Source organism: Hyposmocoma kahamanoa, unplaced genomic scaffold (assembly GCF_003589595.1).
Source record: "Hyposmocoma kahamanoa isolate Upper Pololo Valley unplaced genomic scaffold, ASM358959v1 88, whole genome shotgun sequence".
Classification (NCBI taxonomy): Eukaryota; Metazoa; Arthropoda; class Insecta; order Lepidoptera; family Cosmopterigidae; genus Hyposmocoma; species Hyposmocoma kahamanoa.
Genome location: NW_020654466.1, coordinates 711179 through 728697, shown reverse-complemented (window position 1 = coordinate 728697; position 17519 = coordinate 711179). Strand labels below are relative to the sequence as shown.

General features: G+C 37.6%; 2 protein-coding genes across 3 annotated transcripts in view; one reads left to right on the top strand and one right to left on the bottom strand.

Annotated features, from left to right (window-relative positions):
• The window catches only part of LOC113236030, a 37906-nt gene extending 21344 nt beyond the window's left edge, over positions 1-16562 (bottom strand). For both annotated transcript variants that reach the window (XM_026471967.1, XM_026471968.1), the window contains exon 1: positions 15972-16562. In XM_026471967.1, coding sequence (XP_026327752.1) covers positions 15972-16541 — 570 coding nt within the window. In that variant the 5' untranslated portion in view covers positions 16542-16562. The remainder of the gene's footprint in view (positions 1-15971) is intronic.
• The window catches only part of LOC113235863 (E3 ubiquitin-protein ligase Ubr3), a gene marked incomplete at its 3' end in the record, with an annotated part of 142898 nt that overhangs the window by 103638 nt on the left and 21741 nt on the right, over positions 1-17519 (top strand). The gene's annotated exons all lie outside the window — the stretch shown is intronic.

The following is a 17519-nucleotide window of genomic DNA, read 5'->3' as shown; positions in this document are numbered from 1 at the left end:
TAACTTAAATATATACTTTTTTATGTATATTATAGGTTCAATGTTTGAAAGTAAACATTGTAATCATTGACTTACAATTATATGGACGTCGGGTCCGCGCTAAAAAGTGTCCGCACTTGTAAGGCGCTAAAATCGTATACAGAGCGCGACACTCCGCTTTAGTCTTCATTTGTTCTACGGACAGCGCGATACTGCCATGACATAACAATTTAAATTTCGAATAGGTTGACTTGGGACATTTTTTTCGTGGTTTTTGTATTAGACCCGTCGTCCATTTATTTGTAAGTCAATGATTGTAATGTTTACTTTTAAATTTGGAACCTATAATATGCATAAAAAAGTATATATTTTAATTAAAAACTGGTATTTTGACTTACTACTTACGTCAGAGGTATCGATTTAGATAAGTTTGTTTTACAAATGAGTTTTACCGGGAATCGAATTGTTGGACCACCATGGTCGACAAACGATTCGAAATGAGGTAATCTAACCTAACGCCTGTGTACATCATATCACTCTGATTATTTGAAATTAGTGAAAAAACAGTGTAGCTACATCTGGAAAGTGTATTTTGAAGAAAGGTCGCGCAGTAAAGGTATTTGGTACAAAACGTTGCAGCTGCCTCTTTGCTCTTTGCTCCTTGCCTCTTATGGTGTGACGGTGCCGATATGTGCGGAGCAAATTTAATCACAGTATTTCGGGTCCGATCCGGAAATATGCCTCTAATAGCTTGTCATGCTGAGGCTCAATTTGTATTGCTGCGGAACGTAGTGGAATCGAATTTTTGTAACTATATTGTACGTAGCATTATGAACTTTATGATTCAACACTGTAACGTATAAACTAGATAGGTACGAGCCAAAACTCACGTCTCTCGCCTTTCGCGGACTCTTGTTAGTTTCTTAATAATTACTTTCTGAATTTTGTCATGTTGTATTGTATTCACAGTGCAAAAAAAGTATTTTTTTTTTATAATATCAAATGACGGGACGAACAAATCGTGCGCCTGATGGTAAACTACACGCCTGTCCATAATAGTTGCAGTGCCACTCAGAGCTTTAAATCGCAAAGATCTGATGGGCTCTGCTATTGCACCCGTCACCCGAAGACATAAGTTGACAAGTCATGGGACCTGTAATTTCACCAGCACCCTTACCCTTCAAAACCGGAACACAGTACTGCTTGGCGGCAGAAATAGGTAAGGTGGCAGTACTTCCCTAGACGAACTCTTTCACAAGGAGCTCTTCTGCTACTAAAACTAGCTGCTACCTTATTAAGACAACATGATATTGATTAGAACATCTAGAATTCTTGTTGTTATCAACTTACAAAACTTGTTGCTAACAAATTTGTACAAGATTATAAAAAACGGTGTCGTTGAAAATACGTTTCAGCACCGGAAAGAGGAAATTAGATCACTATTAACCAATACTCAATAAAAAAAGGCCACGAACGATTACTTGAGCTATAAGCGATTTTTGGTAAAGAAAACACGATAACCAACTTACGAAAACAACACGTAACGCACAATGATGACTCACAGAGGCTCGGACACGTTCTACAGGTCGCTAACGCGCAGATATAAATAAACGAAGAACGCAGCTCTCGCTTATTGAAAAGGTTAGCGAGAAAATCTATCAATACTTTGTAAAGTGACATACAATTTGTTGCCCTTGCAAATAAACAACAATATAAGCAGTAGAGCTCCTTGTGAAAAAGAGTACATATTACTGCCCCCAAGTAGTACTACTAGTAACTAGCGTTAATATATTTTGATTTTGACGGTGCTGGTGGAACTAGGGGCACTTTCACTGCTCATCTCACATGTCGAGACATAAGACTGTTAACAGATCGACACATGTTTGCAGTTAATGCGTGAGTTCGTAATCAACTTCATGCAGCGAAGACTACGGGTCGTATTCCAGAACTCTATTGCAGTGAGCACTGAAAATCATACTCAAGTCCTTGCCATTAGGGTCGTATTTCCAGTGCTTGAAATCATACTCAAGTCTGCTCAAATCCTGACTAGAGCATTGAGTAGGGTTCTGGAATACGACCCTACGACTGCATAAAGTTGATAATAACTTCGCGCATTGACTGCATGCATTCCAAACCGAGATCGGAAACTGACGCATGTTGGTATGAACACGCATCTTTGCTCTAGGGATGAGTCGACTTCACATAATATGTACTTTTTGATGTAAGAAGGCATTAAGTGTTAACAATCGCCAGCTCAGTCTTATTTAGAGTGGCTGCTCGTGCTTCCGCGCCGTCGTCATAAACCCACTGCCAGGTAAGAGTCTCATTTAATGACAGGGTTCAGGACTTAGTTGGAAACTTCACGCGCTTTCCAAGGGTGGTGAACAAACAGTCTTTAGAAATGCGGTTTTCATCGCTATGTTTTCCTTCACAAATACGTACGTAACTTAGAAATGAAAGTCACGGGCCCCTAAATGTAAGTTTATTCTTTTATCTATCAAAATAACCACAACAAAACTACAAAATACCACGTTAAACATCTCATAAAACAATAGATAGCTCCCATGAAGGTTGCTTGACTAAAGTCGCTTTCAGGCGCAAATAATCGGTTCCAGGCAACAGACAATGCCTAGTGTTCGCGATTTTTATGCTCTTGAACTTTTCTGTTATTTGGTTAAGTAAGTATCTTTATTGTTTGCACGTGTAATCTTCGAACGAATAGTCGAAATTAACATAGGTATATAAAAGCGATGGTAGTCCCAGAGAGGGAACCGTTGCGTATTAATTTATTATTATTATTTAATAATACCAAATGACGAGATGTCTGGTTGTAAGCCACACGCCTGTGACACACCAAACACCAGGCGCACACTGTTCGTCCCATTACTTGGTACAATAAAAAAAATATCCACCGGAGAACCTGTCTACGCGATTTTCATCCGTAGCACCTTTTATACATCCTGTCGATTTTGTTTGGCATTAGATACTTTCACGGTTCTAGTAATGCGCCTACTAGCGGATTAGGGGTGTCACCACATTTATTGCCAGAGAATCTGCTTGAGCCAATAGAGAGCGTGCTCGTCGCTTCGACTAGATTGCCAACACACGTATTTTTCGCTCTTATTGCAAAGATATAAAGTTTTTTATAACTAGCCTGAACCGACAATGGAACTACTCATCCGCACCGTGTACTTAATGTAATCAACAAAAGCTGTTTGTCCGTTTTTATCACATCCCGGAGTTGTTTTGACTCATACAGTGGCACTGTTTACGTATCATTTGCTTTGAGTTATTGTAAATCTGTATAAACTATTAATGCAGTGTTAACTGTAGGTTAAAGTGCAGGGACAATTAACTCTGTGCGTATAGGTAATCACTTTTCTTATCAATAGCATTGGTTTAGCATTTTGAAGTCAATAGCGGGCTTTACACGGACACTATTGCGCATGATACAGGAATCGTGCGCGCGAAAAAACGTTGGAAAGATAAGGGAAAGACCGTGTGATTGCGTTGATCGGTCGCCCGCGCTATCCCGCTCTCCAACACGCGCAGTACGCGGTCTATTTTGCCCTCGCGCTCTTTCCGTTGTAGCAAAAACGAACACGAGCAATCCCGCGCGAAAGAACGTTAGCGTTAAAAAAATTCAAATAGGTAATCGCGCACTATTGCGCGTGCAGGCTTTTCTGCGCGCTATCCCGTACGCTCCTTATCACGCTCGATAGAGTGACTGTGTGAATGGGGTTTATACCGATAGTCGATTATGTACCAGCGGTTAGCTTCGTAGGCGCTATATGATGACAAAGAAAAAATCCTTCAACCTGACACAACTTGAAACTGCTCGAAGTTTTAGTAGCCGTAAAGCTCCTTCTGAAAGAGTTCCCCCAAGGTTGTACCTTGGACACCTTACATATTTCTGCCGACTAGCAATAATGTCAGCATTACTGTGTTCCAATTTTGAAAGGCAAGGGTGCTGTTGAAATTACAGTAACATGGGACTTGTCAACTTATGTATCAGAGTGACGGGCGCTGTGGCGGTGCCCCTCAGATCTTTGCGATTTTAAGTGACACTGCAAGTGTTATGGACAGGTGTGTAGCTTACCACCAAGCGACTTGTTCGTCACGTCACTTGATATTATATAAAAAAATCACCAAAGAAAACTTCATTCAAATCCGTTTTTACTTCTATGTATTTTGTCCGCGCGGCATTACGTAATAACCACATTTAAGTTCTGTAAACAGGGCGTATTTACACGGAAAACTATTTATATTGTTCTATTTATACTTTTTTAGAATTGATGACGCTATAAGAAAAAATTTTAAAAGACATTCGGTAGCTTGGGGAGCTGCAGGGAAAGATGATCTCACAAGCAAAAGGAATTGAAGCCGTGCTACCACCAACATTTATGTCCGAAACGTCATAGAGCTCGTCTACCTTCACCACTTCATTTGCGTCCGACCACCAATAACGCCACCATGTAATAGCTTGCGTACGCGGCTCAACGCCGGGCGGAGATGCGGGTATTTAATTTAAAAAAAACGAATTTTTTGACGTCACACACAATTATTTTTAATTCGCTGGCGATTTATGCGGCTTTGGCGTAGCACGGATTAGGATGGGAAAGGAAAAGGAGATGCGAGCTCAGACAAACAATCTGGCGTTACCATTTCCGCCCGCCCTTAAACGGTCACCTTTAAAAGGACAACCATAAGTGAGACCAGAATTAGGTCTAATATCTCAAGCGGTAAAACAGAATAGGGTAGTACCTAAAGAAAGTCATACTTGAGCAAATTAAATTAAACTATTCTAAACTAGCGGTCTCTCTAGAATTTTATGATAGGGGGATTATAAATGCGGGAGCATTATTTATAAGATGTTACTTAAAATTGATAAACTAAATGCTAATAAACAAAATAAGTTATGTAATAAATTACTGACCCGGCAGAGGGTACAAACGAACGGTAGGACGGATGTAAGTTCCGCTCGCGGATCTGACAGTACAAGTGCGTATGATACCGTCGTTCGAGCTGTGGACTTTGTCCACGATCGTTAATGGCCAGGAGAGAGTAGGTGCGTTATCACCTATCCCAACCACGACTAATCCTGGAGTGATAGGTGTGGAAGGAGTATTTCATTTCTGTCTAACTTGAAGTTCATGCAGATATTCCATCCTCCATCATTACCAAAATGACTGCACTAACTTGTCCAGTAGCGAATGTCTCTGAAGTAAACTGACTGAGTATCAGACTGTACTTCAGGCGCGGGAAAAGAACATAGAGGCGCGGTGTGTAAAAAGTAGCTTGGCGATAGAGCAGAGGCTTCTCCTGGATCGGCACTCAGTACTATTAGCGGACGGAAGTTAAATAAACACTATATCTGAGTAAGGACAGTAGAAAGTTCCTCGAAAGAAAGCAGTTGCCGAACAATTACAAGGTACAGATGCGTTTTTACTACTTTGATCATACTCTCCCAAGCTCCATCTTTGTGGGGAGAATTGGGTGTAATCAATCTCCAAGTGGTACGACTCTCAGCAAACTCTAAAACCAATTTCGATATTCGTCATTTAATTTAAAAACTTGTATAAATCGCATAAGTAAACGTTGGCACCTTTAAAGTTAGTTGCGTTATTCGAGTGCATTACCTGGGCAGTGCCACGACGCGCTGAACGTGCTGAGGTCGGTAGCGACTTCAACATGGACAGCGCGTGTAGTCTAACATGTGAAGAGGCATATATATGCCTTTTCGCTCTTGACTCCACTACGGCGTACAAGAGTATACGGAATTGGAACCGCGTAGTCGCACTAGATTCAGGAAGAGACGTCATAAGAGGATACGTTAGACGCGGGTTGAGTCTGAAACAAATGTTGCACATACGGACTCTTTGTCTTACAGTGCGGCGTGCGGACAGGATCCAGAACTTTTGTCTTTTGTGATGTAAAATATCATTTAACGAAGTTCCAGAGCTGGTCTTACAGCTGGCATCCAGGACTATACGGAGACGAGTCGACGTTCTATCTTCTCTTATTACTCCGTGATGAGGAATTATATACATGGGTAATGAGTCATCAGAGGTATCTGGGGGTGCGGGTGAAATATAATCTTTATCCAGATATTCTTTGATGACGTCATCATAAGCTGCCCTCAACTTAGGCGAAGCTTCTGATTTTTTCTCGAGACACATGAAGCGTTTACGGGCGGTTTCGTAGGAGTAGCCTAACAAACATACATCCCCGCTAAATGGCAGTCCGACTAAGTATGTACCACTAACAGGATCGCGGGTTGTAGTTTCTTTATAAAACTGTTCACATTCAACATCTGCGGGGCGTTGAACGGGTGGCGCTGAAGGAAGCTCTTCTAACTACCAAAATCTTTTAACAAGATTATCTAAACCATGCTCCTGTACTAGGCAGCATATCAAAGCTTGGCGGGAAAATTACGTAGGTACGGCACCCATAATAACGTATCCTAATACCGTACGTAAGGCTGGAGGTGCTGATGTGACGTCAGAAGCGTGCACTACGTCGTCGGGTAGCAATAAATGTATAAAGAGTGGAGCGCCTATCAAAATGTCAATTTTATTAGGCGTTCCAAAAATCTCGTCTGCCAGCGGTAAGTTGCGCAAGAGCGGCGTAATAGTAAATATTGATGTTATTATTATAGCGGCTAGGCTTGCGTTGGTCGACGGATTATGACGCTTCTATCTTCTCTTATTACTCCATAAAGAGGAATTACATGGGTGATGAGTCATCAGAGGAAAAGGAGGTGCGAGTTCAGACAAACTAGCTGGCGTTACCAAGAATAAATAATAATTATTGAATCAAATGTTATGTCGGTCGGTTATTCGGTTAGATAAGACATTCAGGTTTTTTCTACAGGGATTTTTCTACGTATAACTTGTTAAGTGCCGCCAAACAGCAACGTGAGCATTATTGCTTTCCGGTATAGGTGCTAGTGAAACTACAGGCAGGTGAGACGTAGGTCTTTGCGATTTATAGCGTATCGCTTACCACCCGTCAGTCGGTATCATAAAAAAAACTAATTTTCAACCCTTTAGTATTATATAAATAAATTTTCATACAACAAAATTTACCGTGACGGAATAATACAAATAACATATTTTTATTTTTTATAAATAGATCTGTTAATGTATGCAACCTCTGGTCTTTAAGTCTTTTATAGTGCAAGTTTTTGTAATAGCATGTGTAAAGATTTAAGTGGGTATTAAATATTGCGAATCAGAAATAACGTTGTAACGAAAATTTTGTTTAACTCTGCTTTGTCAACAAAAGTACTGAATTAAATACTCCCTGATAAAAAACCTAAAGTTTACTTCCGTCTAAGGCTAATAAAATAAAGCAATTAAGTAAAATTTGTGGTTGTCTACGTGTGTGTCCTTGACACCTGCGATACAGGGTCTTCCTAGTGCGGAACTATGAGTGTGTTCGTTATTCTTATTCTATTCTAAAGTGTGCCTTATCCTTTTTTACGTTTCCGCCGTCGATGTTATTGAATAATCCCTATATTTTATTAAAAAAAAGTATTCACTCATGTCATGAATGATGATCTAATAACACAATTGACCTCGCGACACAATGGTACTTACAACACGAGATGCCATAACTACAATCGTGTATATTATTGTATTATTATATGGTGTCCGTGTATGTATAATTATAAGGTTTCAGTTAACGTACACATTATATACGTCATGAAGTCTGTTTGAACGCCAAGTTTGATTATATTCTATAATTTATAACTAGAAACCGGAATAGTAGATTTACCTAAACTTCGAGGAACATACATAGAATGATTAATACCTCCACTTGAAATCTCGGAATGTTTATAAACAAAATTTTTACTTACAATTACAAACCTTTTTTTGTAAATACTCTACAAGTAGGATGGGACAAAATACAATAACAAAGATCGAACAAAGTTGAAGACAAATTTCTTCAATCTGTGTGGACGCGAACCAGCTACTTTATCACCAAACCGGGGCTATTGCACTGGCAACTGAACTACAGAACGAGTTACCAGACCTTACGAATTTTTCTACGTGACTGTCGTAAAGTATGTTTTTACTCCCATGCTACCATGGAACTACGGGGAATAAACGAATACAACAGTCGTTAGAATATTTAAACAACAATTAAAATATATATACTTAATTAAAAAAAAAATAATTAAGATAATATACAGGTAAGATAAAAAAGACAATAAAACCTTAAATACTAGAAACTAAAACTAGGATTTTTAAACTACATGAAAATTAAATTGGGTACAGTTCAAGGTGCCCGAGATGCTGGCTGCGTTCCCCCTTTGTGGGCAAGGTAGCTGCTCTTGGGTTTCCCAGACAAGAATGAGACGTACTGATGAAATAAGGTAGTACTGGACAAATCAGTCCTTATTGAAACATATGTAATTACTTTTTCACTTTTATTTTTAGCAAGGCAAGCAAGAAAATTATATTTTTATAACTTATATTTTTAAAATGTGACATAAATTTTTTTAATCTTTCACGGGGTGTGAGTAATTCGGTTTTCATCGGTTCTGAAAATGTACACTTTTTGAGTTAATACTAAATAATAGTATATATAGAAATAGTAACCTCTAAAATTTCTCACTTGTTTTGGTCAGTGGAATCTGTCTTAATACTAATAATAATAACGCACACACTCAGAGCCCCGCACTAGGGAAATCCTGTATCGTGGGTGCCATATACTCACACATAGACAACCACAAATTACACCCAAACTCACGAGAAAAATAAATGTAGGCCATACAAATATTTCTCCCGGCCCTGGAATCTAACCCGGGGAACTCTGCGTGGCAGTCCTGCGTGGTAACCGCTCGAACATGTAGTTAGATGTAACAACTGTTCGCGAACCTATAAATAAAATAAAGACGCATCCTGCTTAGCTAAAAAGTAAATTTAATTTTAATAAACAGTCCACAAAATCTAAAACACATACAGTTAGTTACCAATCAAAGTTAATTGACCTTACAATGATTCATTCTAACGGTTAGGAATGAGGATGCGTGGGGGCGACTATGTGTTATGAAAAATCGATAATACTCGAGGACGGCATTGGCAAATACTGTTTGTTTCGTATGATCTTGCGCTTGCGCAAAATATAATAATGAAAAATATAAGTTGATCAATGAGAGTAGAGGTGGCAGCCCAGCGGAAGAACGGTTGCTTCGTTTTTTATGATATTAAGTGTCGGGACGAGCAAGTCGTGTGCCTGCTGGTAAGCGACACGCCTGTCCCCAACAGGTGCAGTGTCCCTCAGAGCTATAAATCACAAAGATCTGAAGGGGCACTGCCACTGCACCCGACATCCTGAGATATAAGTTATTAAGTCCCATGTGCCTGTAATTTCACCAGCACCCTTATCCTTCGAAACCGGAACGCAGTAATGCTCTCATTACTGCTTGGCGGCAGAAATAGGTAAGGTGGCAACATTACTTTGGACGACCTCCTTCACAGGGAGCTCTACTGCTACTATGTGACGCTGCAACTAGAACATTCGGTAGACTACTCAACTCTTCAACTACTTACATTGGAATCGTTTTTGGTCTCTTAAGAGTTTTTAGCTTACAGATGACTTTATTAATTTTTTGGAGTACACTGCTTTTTTTGTATTGGGTTTTTATATTAAAATTTAATTTAAGTTGTTAAGAGTCCATACAGCCTCAAATGGCTATGGTTGATTCCGCAAAACAGTGAAAGTGTTGAATCAATCAATTTGGAAAAACACGATTCCTACAATGTTCACGGTAGAAAACAAAAACACAAACTTACTTCGAAATTTTACAAGAAAACTGCTCTATTCAATAGGTACGTTGCATATACCAATGATATTTTCTATATCAACTGAACTAAATAGACTACGTTACATATTTTTCAAATGACTTTAATTCGTTTGTAAAAAGAAATAAATTCTACAGGCAGTACAAAGGTGGCAGTACTTCCCTGAACGAACTCTTTCACAAATAGCTCTACTGCTACTAAAATGTCATTTGAGAGGTCGACGGTTCGAGACCCCGAGGCAGCATGTGCCTATGTTTTTTTATTTTTAAGTAACGTACATATGTGAATGTTAAGTAGCAATACAATACAATAATGTGAAGTTTCCACCTCACACTGGGCCGCCGACCCCGACAGCGACAATTGGAGTATTAAAATGGATAATACCACCTGTGCAATCCCGGAATTATTGTATATTTATAATATTCATTATAATCAGTATTACAATTTAGAATATTTATTTCAAATATATGAAACAAACAATAAGTAAAGCCCACACTCATAACCCAGCACTAGGGAAACCCTGTGTCGCAGGTCCCATGGAGACACACATAGACAACCACAAATTACGCTCAAACTCACGAGAGAAATAAATGTAGGCCATACAAATATTTAACTATTTAACTTTTTTAAATTTTAAATATTTTAAACCTGGGACCTCTGAGTGGCAGACCAGTATGGTAACTGTTAGGCCACAGAGACAGTTTAAGTTTAATTCACCGCCAAGTACACAGAAGCTGTTTAATAACATTTAATCAAATTAAATCAAATCAAATCAAATCAAATCATTTATTTCTTTGTGATACACAGGTTATAAAGTTGTTACAAGAATGAATTTTGAATCACTGTGATCCGCCTTATGGCATACAAAGTTTTCTTAATTTTAGTAACTCTCATGCAATAATTTGTAATAATATTATAATCATGCAGTCCAATTAATGCAACCTATTACTAATGAAACATAATAACAATAGTAAAATAATCAATAACAAATTTAATAATATGAAATGTAAATTTTATAAGAAATCTTCAATATTATAGAATGTCCAATCATTTAGGTAATTAAATAATAATTTCTTAAATTCTGCACAATCGTTGCAATTCCTAATTTCAAGTGGAAGTTTGTTATAAACCTTCGTAGCCATTACTATTACACTCTTTTGAAGTAGAGCAGTTTTACATGATCTACTTTTCAGTTGATGAGAACGGCGGGCTCGTGTGACGAATTCAAATAAATGAAGATGACGCTTTACGAAAATATAAAGTGTGTCCACATTACACAGTGTTTCTAAATCAATTTGTGACTTTGTGAAGAACTCGCAGTTGACTACTAACATAGTATCACTTCTTCTTTTAAATGTTATGGCCCCGTCGGAGTAATCGATGATTTCGCCAATGTCGAGTTGAGGAACGCACGCGTTTTAACGTAAAAATTGACCGGTGAATTTCAACAGAATTCACTGAGAAGAGAATCTACAAATCTACAACATATCTTTCCAATTTCAGTACATAACGACAGAGAACCAAGAAAGAACTTAAAAAAAAATTTACACAGCACATGCACATTTGAGAATGGAATAACAAATATTGCGTTATTTGTATGTTATTCGTAATGTCACTTTGAAATGATATTATATATTATACTATGTAAGTTGCCACGTGCGAACTGTCAAAAATATATAGTTTATTTTTATTCCTCGAAATAATGTTATGTGCTATAGTGTTGTTGATTTATATTTTTATTGAATCTGCGCCCCCTTTACGACTGACCCTTGAAATTGTTCTCAATAACTGACATCCTTCCTGCTCTCACGGCTCACACAATTTAGTCTCAAAATTCTCCGTATACAGAAATGAAATGTCTGTGTTATTTTTAAGATGTGATTCCATTCGATATAATCTTTGAGTGGTGGTAACTTTAAACATAAATGATAATAATAATAATACATTTATAACAGGTGAAATAAATTGTTTTGTGTAAATGCTATATTATACTATAGATTAACAACCTCAAATGGCTTTGATTGATTACGCATAACAGTGAAAGTGTTGAAACAATCGCCTTGGAAAAAATATATAGTAAAATTGAGGATATACACTGATTAGTATACAGTGTAAAAATATGATTGCTAAAAATTTTCACCATATATAGAAAAAAAGAACACAAACTTACCTCGAAATTTTACAAGAGAATCTCAGTACAGAGTACTAAAAAAAACCGACCTCAAAAGTACGTGGAATTACGTCTATTTGCTAAGTTTTATTGAAATATCCCCTAGTTCGCCACTACTCAAAGTATATTGAGAGAAAAACGCCTTGAATTGGAGAAATAGTAAAATCAACCATTAAAGTAATTGCTCCTAAATTAATGTTAGGCGCTATTTATGAAAATGAATCTTCATGCGTGAACAGCCACCCTTCGAGGTGGATGATTTTCTTCAAAATGAAATGGGATCACTATGGAGGTATCCTCTTTCCAACAAAAAAAGAATCATAAAAATTGGCTCACAAATACCGGAGTTATCGCCTAACATACATACAAAAAAAAAACATACAGTCGAATTGAGAACCTCCTCCTTTTTTTAAGTCGGTTAAAAACAGTTGTATTCCATGGGTACTTTACAATATACCAATGATTTTTTTTTAATATCAAATGAAGTAAATAGAACATGTGTAGTATGCGATTATACATTTGTCAAATGGCTTTAATTCGTTTGTGAAACAAATTCTGAAATAAAGCCAGTGTCCCTGCTACTCCACCCAAGCAAAATGAACCGTATTAGTACGGGAAAAAATTGAATTCGAACTGAGATTGTAGCGACTCTTTAAGTGATAAATACGGAATGAATAAATAATTTAATTATAATAATTAGATATTTAAATTAGATTTTAGTTATGTTGACTACAGGATTACTATTATTGCTTTATGAAATTTTGTTATTCAGTGCAATTAATTTATAATTTTTACAATTTTTATCCTTAGGAAAAGTTATCAGCATATCGTCTTCCTCTCTACTAAAGTTGCTGTACCCAACAGGGTGCACAATTGGTTCCCATAGGTATAAGTTTTCATCTTTTTATCTTTACATTGTGGAATGCAATAAAATTACTGATTACTGAACCTAGAGAGAGATTTTCACAGCTTTATTACTAATTACTGTGTTTAGTAACTATACCTCTCGCTAACAGTGGAGTAAAAAATTGTTTTGCAACCTGGACGTCGAAGAAAGGTTTACTATCCCTGGGAAACCTATGAAGTCCCGAACCCGTGTTGGGCTACTGTGACTTTGTTCTAAGCTCTCTCCTTTGAGAAGACCCGTGAAGAGTAGTGGAATTTATAATAGTAATTAATGATAAAATTTATAATAGTAATTAATTTAACTGCCTCCGTGGCCGAACGGTTACCATGCCGGACTGCCACGCAGAGGTCCCAGGTTCGATTCCCGGGCTGGGAGAAATGTTTGTATGGCCTACATTTATTTCTCTCGTGAGTTTGGGTGTAATTTGTGTTTGTCTATGTGTGTGTCCATGGCACCCGCGACACAGGTTTTCCCTAGAGCGGGGCTATGTTGAGTGTGTGCGTTATTAATGGTGATAATTCTACTCGGCAATACGAACAACTTGCTATAGGAACCTTTCAAAAATAATTTGTTCAATATGCTTATATTCAACCCAAATGTGAAGAACAGCTGTTTTTGTTATCTTTTTTCACAAGGTCTTTTAACACTAGCATAACGCCTTAAGGTGAACGTCTCGCGCATTTTAAACCGACTTCAAAAAAAGGAGGAGGTTCTCAATCCGACTGTAGTTTTTTTGTATGTGTACCGATTTTGATGATTCTTTTTTTGTTGGAAAGAGCGTCTCTCAGCATTGGTATCATTTAAGTTTGAAGAAAATATTCCACCTCTTAAGGGTGGCAAATTAGGGGATGAATCTGGTTCCGTGCACTTTCCGGTAACAGATTTTAACAAAACTTGGCAAATATATGTAGTTTCACGAACTTTTGAGGTCGGTATTTTTTTCATAAAAAGTTACAATTATTACATAGTGAAGTCCATAACACCCTAAACATTCAATTCTTTGTAAATATGTTTCTGCTTCGTGGTAATCAGGTTACTCGAACGTATGAGTCGGATCTCCATTTTAAAATCTCGCAGACTTGAAGGTACCTCTGTAACAAAATCTTATCATTTCGCGATGACGTAAATTGAACTTCTCCAAGGGAAATTCTGCCGCCAATCAGTGAGCATTAGTGCGTTCGTTTTGTAGGGGTAAAAACGCACAAGTGAAACTACAGACACATGGGACTTGTTAACTTTATGTCTTGGAGTGACGGTGTCTCAATAACTGGAAAAGACACGAAGCAAGTACAAGGCCAAGAATTAAATAGTTCGAAGCTCTTTGTCTGCGTGAAAAACATGCAACAGTCACAAGTTCTCAGTTGTAATGTGCGACGATGAGTCATAGTGGACTGGTCTCTCGGATTCCGACTCGTTTGATCCCGTTGCTTTGTACTTACGCTACATAATACTCAATGAATCACAAAAGCCACTATTGATTGACCAGCCTCTGCGTTCAGTCCTTTTGTAAGCACTATGTAGGTACTTATAGAACACTAAACGAATGCTGTTTCTTTAGAATTTTAGCGAGTTTTCAGTATCCGGACATTTCTAACCACACATAAACACAACAGTGCCAAAGTAATTGTTTATTTTCTGTGTAGTTTTTGAATATATGTATATTGGGCGATATTTGTGAACCGACTTTGATTTGAACTAAGTGCAAAGTTTTGGTACCACGATTTCGTTTAACTAAGGTAAATGATTCTTTTATAGGTAACTGTATACGGTTTTACAATAAGATTCCGGAGCATATATTAAGGTTACCATTTTCTAAGTTTAAAACTTACGTTAAAAGTATTTTAATTGAAAAGTCATATTACAAAATTGTAGACTACGTGTTAGGTAAAGATATATGGAAAGACAACGTGAGTCTAGATTCCACACATATATGATACAAAATGTATTTTTAATCATGTAGTTTGTTTGAAAAGAGCAATCCCTAGAGTTTCTTGCTCGTTCTTCTCAGAGAGGTCAGCGTAGTGAGCGTAGTGTACGGGCAGTAGCTTAAAAAATGACGTTTTCAAGTGCAAAAATGTTACCTACGGAATATATGATTGTCTGACTTTGACTTTGATGATTCTTCGTTGGAAAGAGGGTACCTCTTTACTGATCCCATTTTAATTTAAAGAAAATATTCCACCTATAGGGATGAATCCCGTTTCTTGCATTTTAATAAATCTTGGCAAATAAATATAATTCCACGAACTTTTGAAGTCGGTTTTTTTTAATAACATGTCATTTGTAACTTGAAAAAGTAGACTTGCTTTTCGAAGCTGATAAAATAAAAACAATAGAAAAATAACAACTTACAAACTAATATTGTAAATGCGGAAGTAGCTCTGTTACGTATTCATGCCTAAACCACTAAACGAATTTTGGTGAATTTTGGTATAGAGATCGATGGAACCTAAGAGAAGGACCTAGGATACTTTTTGTCTTAAAAATAAATCGTAAAGAGGGTGAAATAGGTAATGAAATTTTGTATAGAGAAGCAATAATTTCTTAATTTCAGTAGGCTACACGAAGTATTTATTCTACGCATAATATTAACCATTAGCTAGTTGGAAATAAAAGTAATATATATAGTTTCATAAAAAAATATTTTATCAATTTATTTTTTAGGCTTCGTACTCAGGTTGGCCGGAGTAAGAACTATTTGTTTAGGTGTGGGTTTTCGCATGGTTTTAACCTGGATTGTTTGGCTTACCTCACATTGTGCCCTAACACCTGCACCGCAGAGTTCTGGACCACTACAGTACAGTGTACGCCACCGATGTGATAAGAAAAACAATTTCTCAAAAATACGAATTACCTTTTGATTGACGGTAGTTTCAAATGTTGAAAAATAACACTGCCTTCACTACTATATTTTAACTTATATTACTAAGTTTTTTCCAAGATATGTAAAACGCGATGTCTCGCCACGACCGTGCAACTCTTTGACATTTCAAACGTGCCTTGCTCGTTTGAATCATTTGTTTACAGCGGTTTACAAATTTCATCCGCAGGAAATGGAACGGTATGTCTTGCATACACTTTTCAAATATTTATAAGTACTAACCTGTAAATCGTCTAACACGAGTTGTAATAATCCACGGCCTAATAAATGTTTGTGGGGTGGGAATATAAGAGAGTGTACTCGTTCCAACAATCCGGGCAAAGCTCCTGGTTCATGAGACACACACCAAGACGCGAAGTCCTCTAAAGTACTCCGTTCTAACTCTTGCTGGTACCGCATGTACTCCCGCATCTGTCGATCGGCCGTGGCAACGCGGGACAACAAGTCAGACATCTCGTGCAACCGGAGCTCCAACCTGGCTCCTTTGCCCGCATTCTTCGCCAATAAAATGGCAATGGCACCATTTTTCTCGACAGTCAATTCGAGCCTTTCAATTGCTCTTCGAACTTCTGCTAGCTTACTGAGAACCTGCCTCTCCCACCGTCGCATGAGGGGTATCTCCACGCTACTAGAGACATTGAAGGGTTTGCCTAATAAGTCCCAGGAGTTTAACACTTCTTCCCCGATCTCCTTGCCAAGTTTGATAACATCGATTGCGTCGTCGATGAACGCGCACGCGCCGGTCGCGAGCACGAGTAGCGCGAGAAAGGTGCGCGCGCATCGAACGGACATGGCGGAGGACGCACACCCACTGTCTGCACGCTCGAGGTCGCTGGGTGGCCATCCGAATGGAACTTGTTTACCCAATTTAGGGAAAAACTATCCTCAATTTATTTATTTATTGCTTATGACAATTACAAAGTCTACTCAAATTTCTTGGCAAGCAATACTTCAGATGTCATGTTATACTTTTTTCCACGTCCAAAATTTTCATACTATGAAAGATGCAAAGAGACACACTAAAATGTGTTCTAATATTGTTTTGTTTAGATTCGACATAAAACCATTGACTTACAATTATATGGACGTCGGGTCCGCGCTAAAAAGTGTCCGAACTTATAGGGTGTTAAAATCGTATACAGAGCGTCATTCACGCTCTAGTCTTCGTTTGTTCGACTGACAGCGAAGCAAGCAAAATTAGACAGTACTGCGATGACATTACAATTTAAATTCAACGTTTTAGCTTTTTCATATTCCTTTACATGTCACTACGTTTAAATAGGTTGACTTGGGACATTTTTTTCGTGGTTTTTGTATTAGACCCGTCGTCCATTTATTTGTAAGTCAATGCATAAAACTAAGTAAGTATATGAACAAGGAAACCATTCACAAACTAGTTCAACAAACTCGCCGTATTACGCATTCGGATTCCATATAACTGTACCGACCAGTCTGTCTGGTTCGCACTTGTTTGCATTCACCGTCAATAGCGTTATGCTTGGTTTTATGTTATATTTGTTACATTTGCGATTTACTCATTTATACAAAGAGGCTTGGAAAAAATTTACGTTCTACGTGGTTTAATTTAGATGGTCGCTTAAGATATATTTATTACTTAAGATGCTGTTATTCTTTGCATTAATTGTAATTTCATTAATTGAAATTCTTTATTTAAATAAGATTTCCAATTCCATAAGAAATATTCCGTCTACTTTATCAGTAATTTAATGGATTTTAATGGATGGCAACATTGTCACACTTATAAATCTG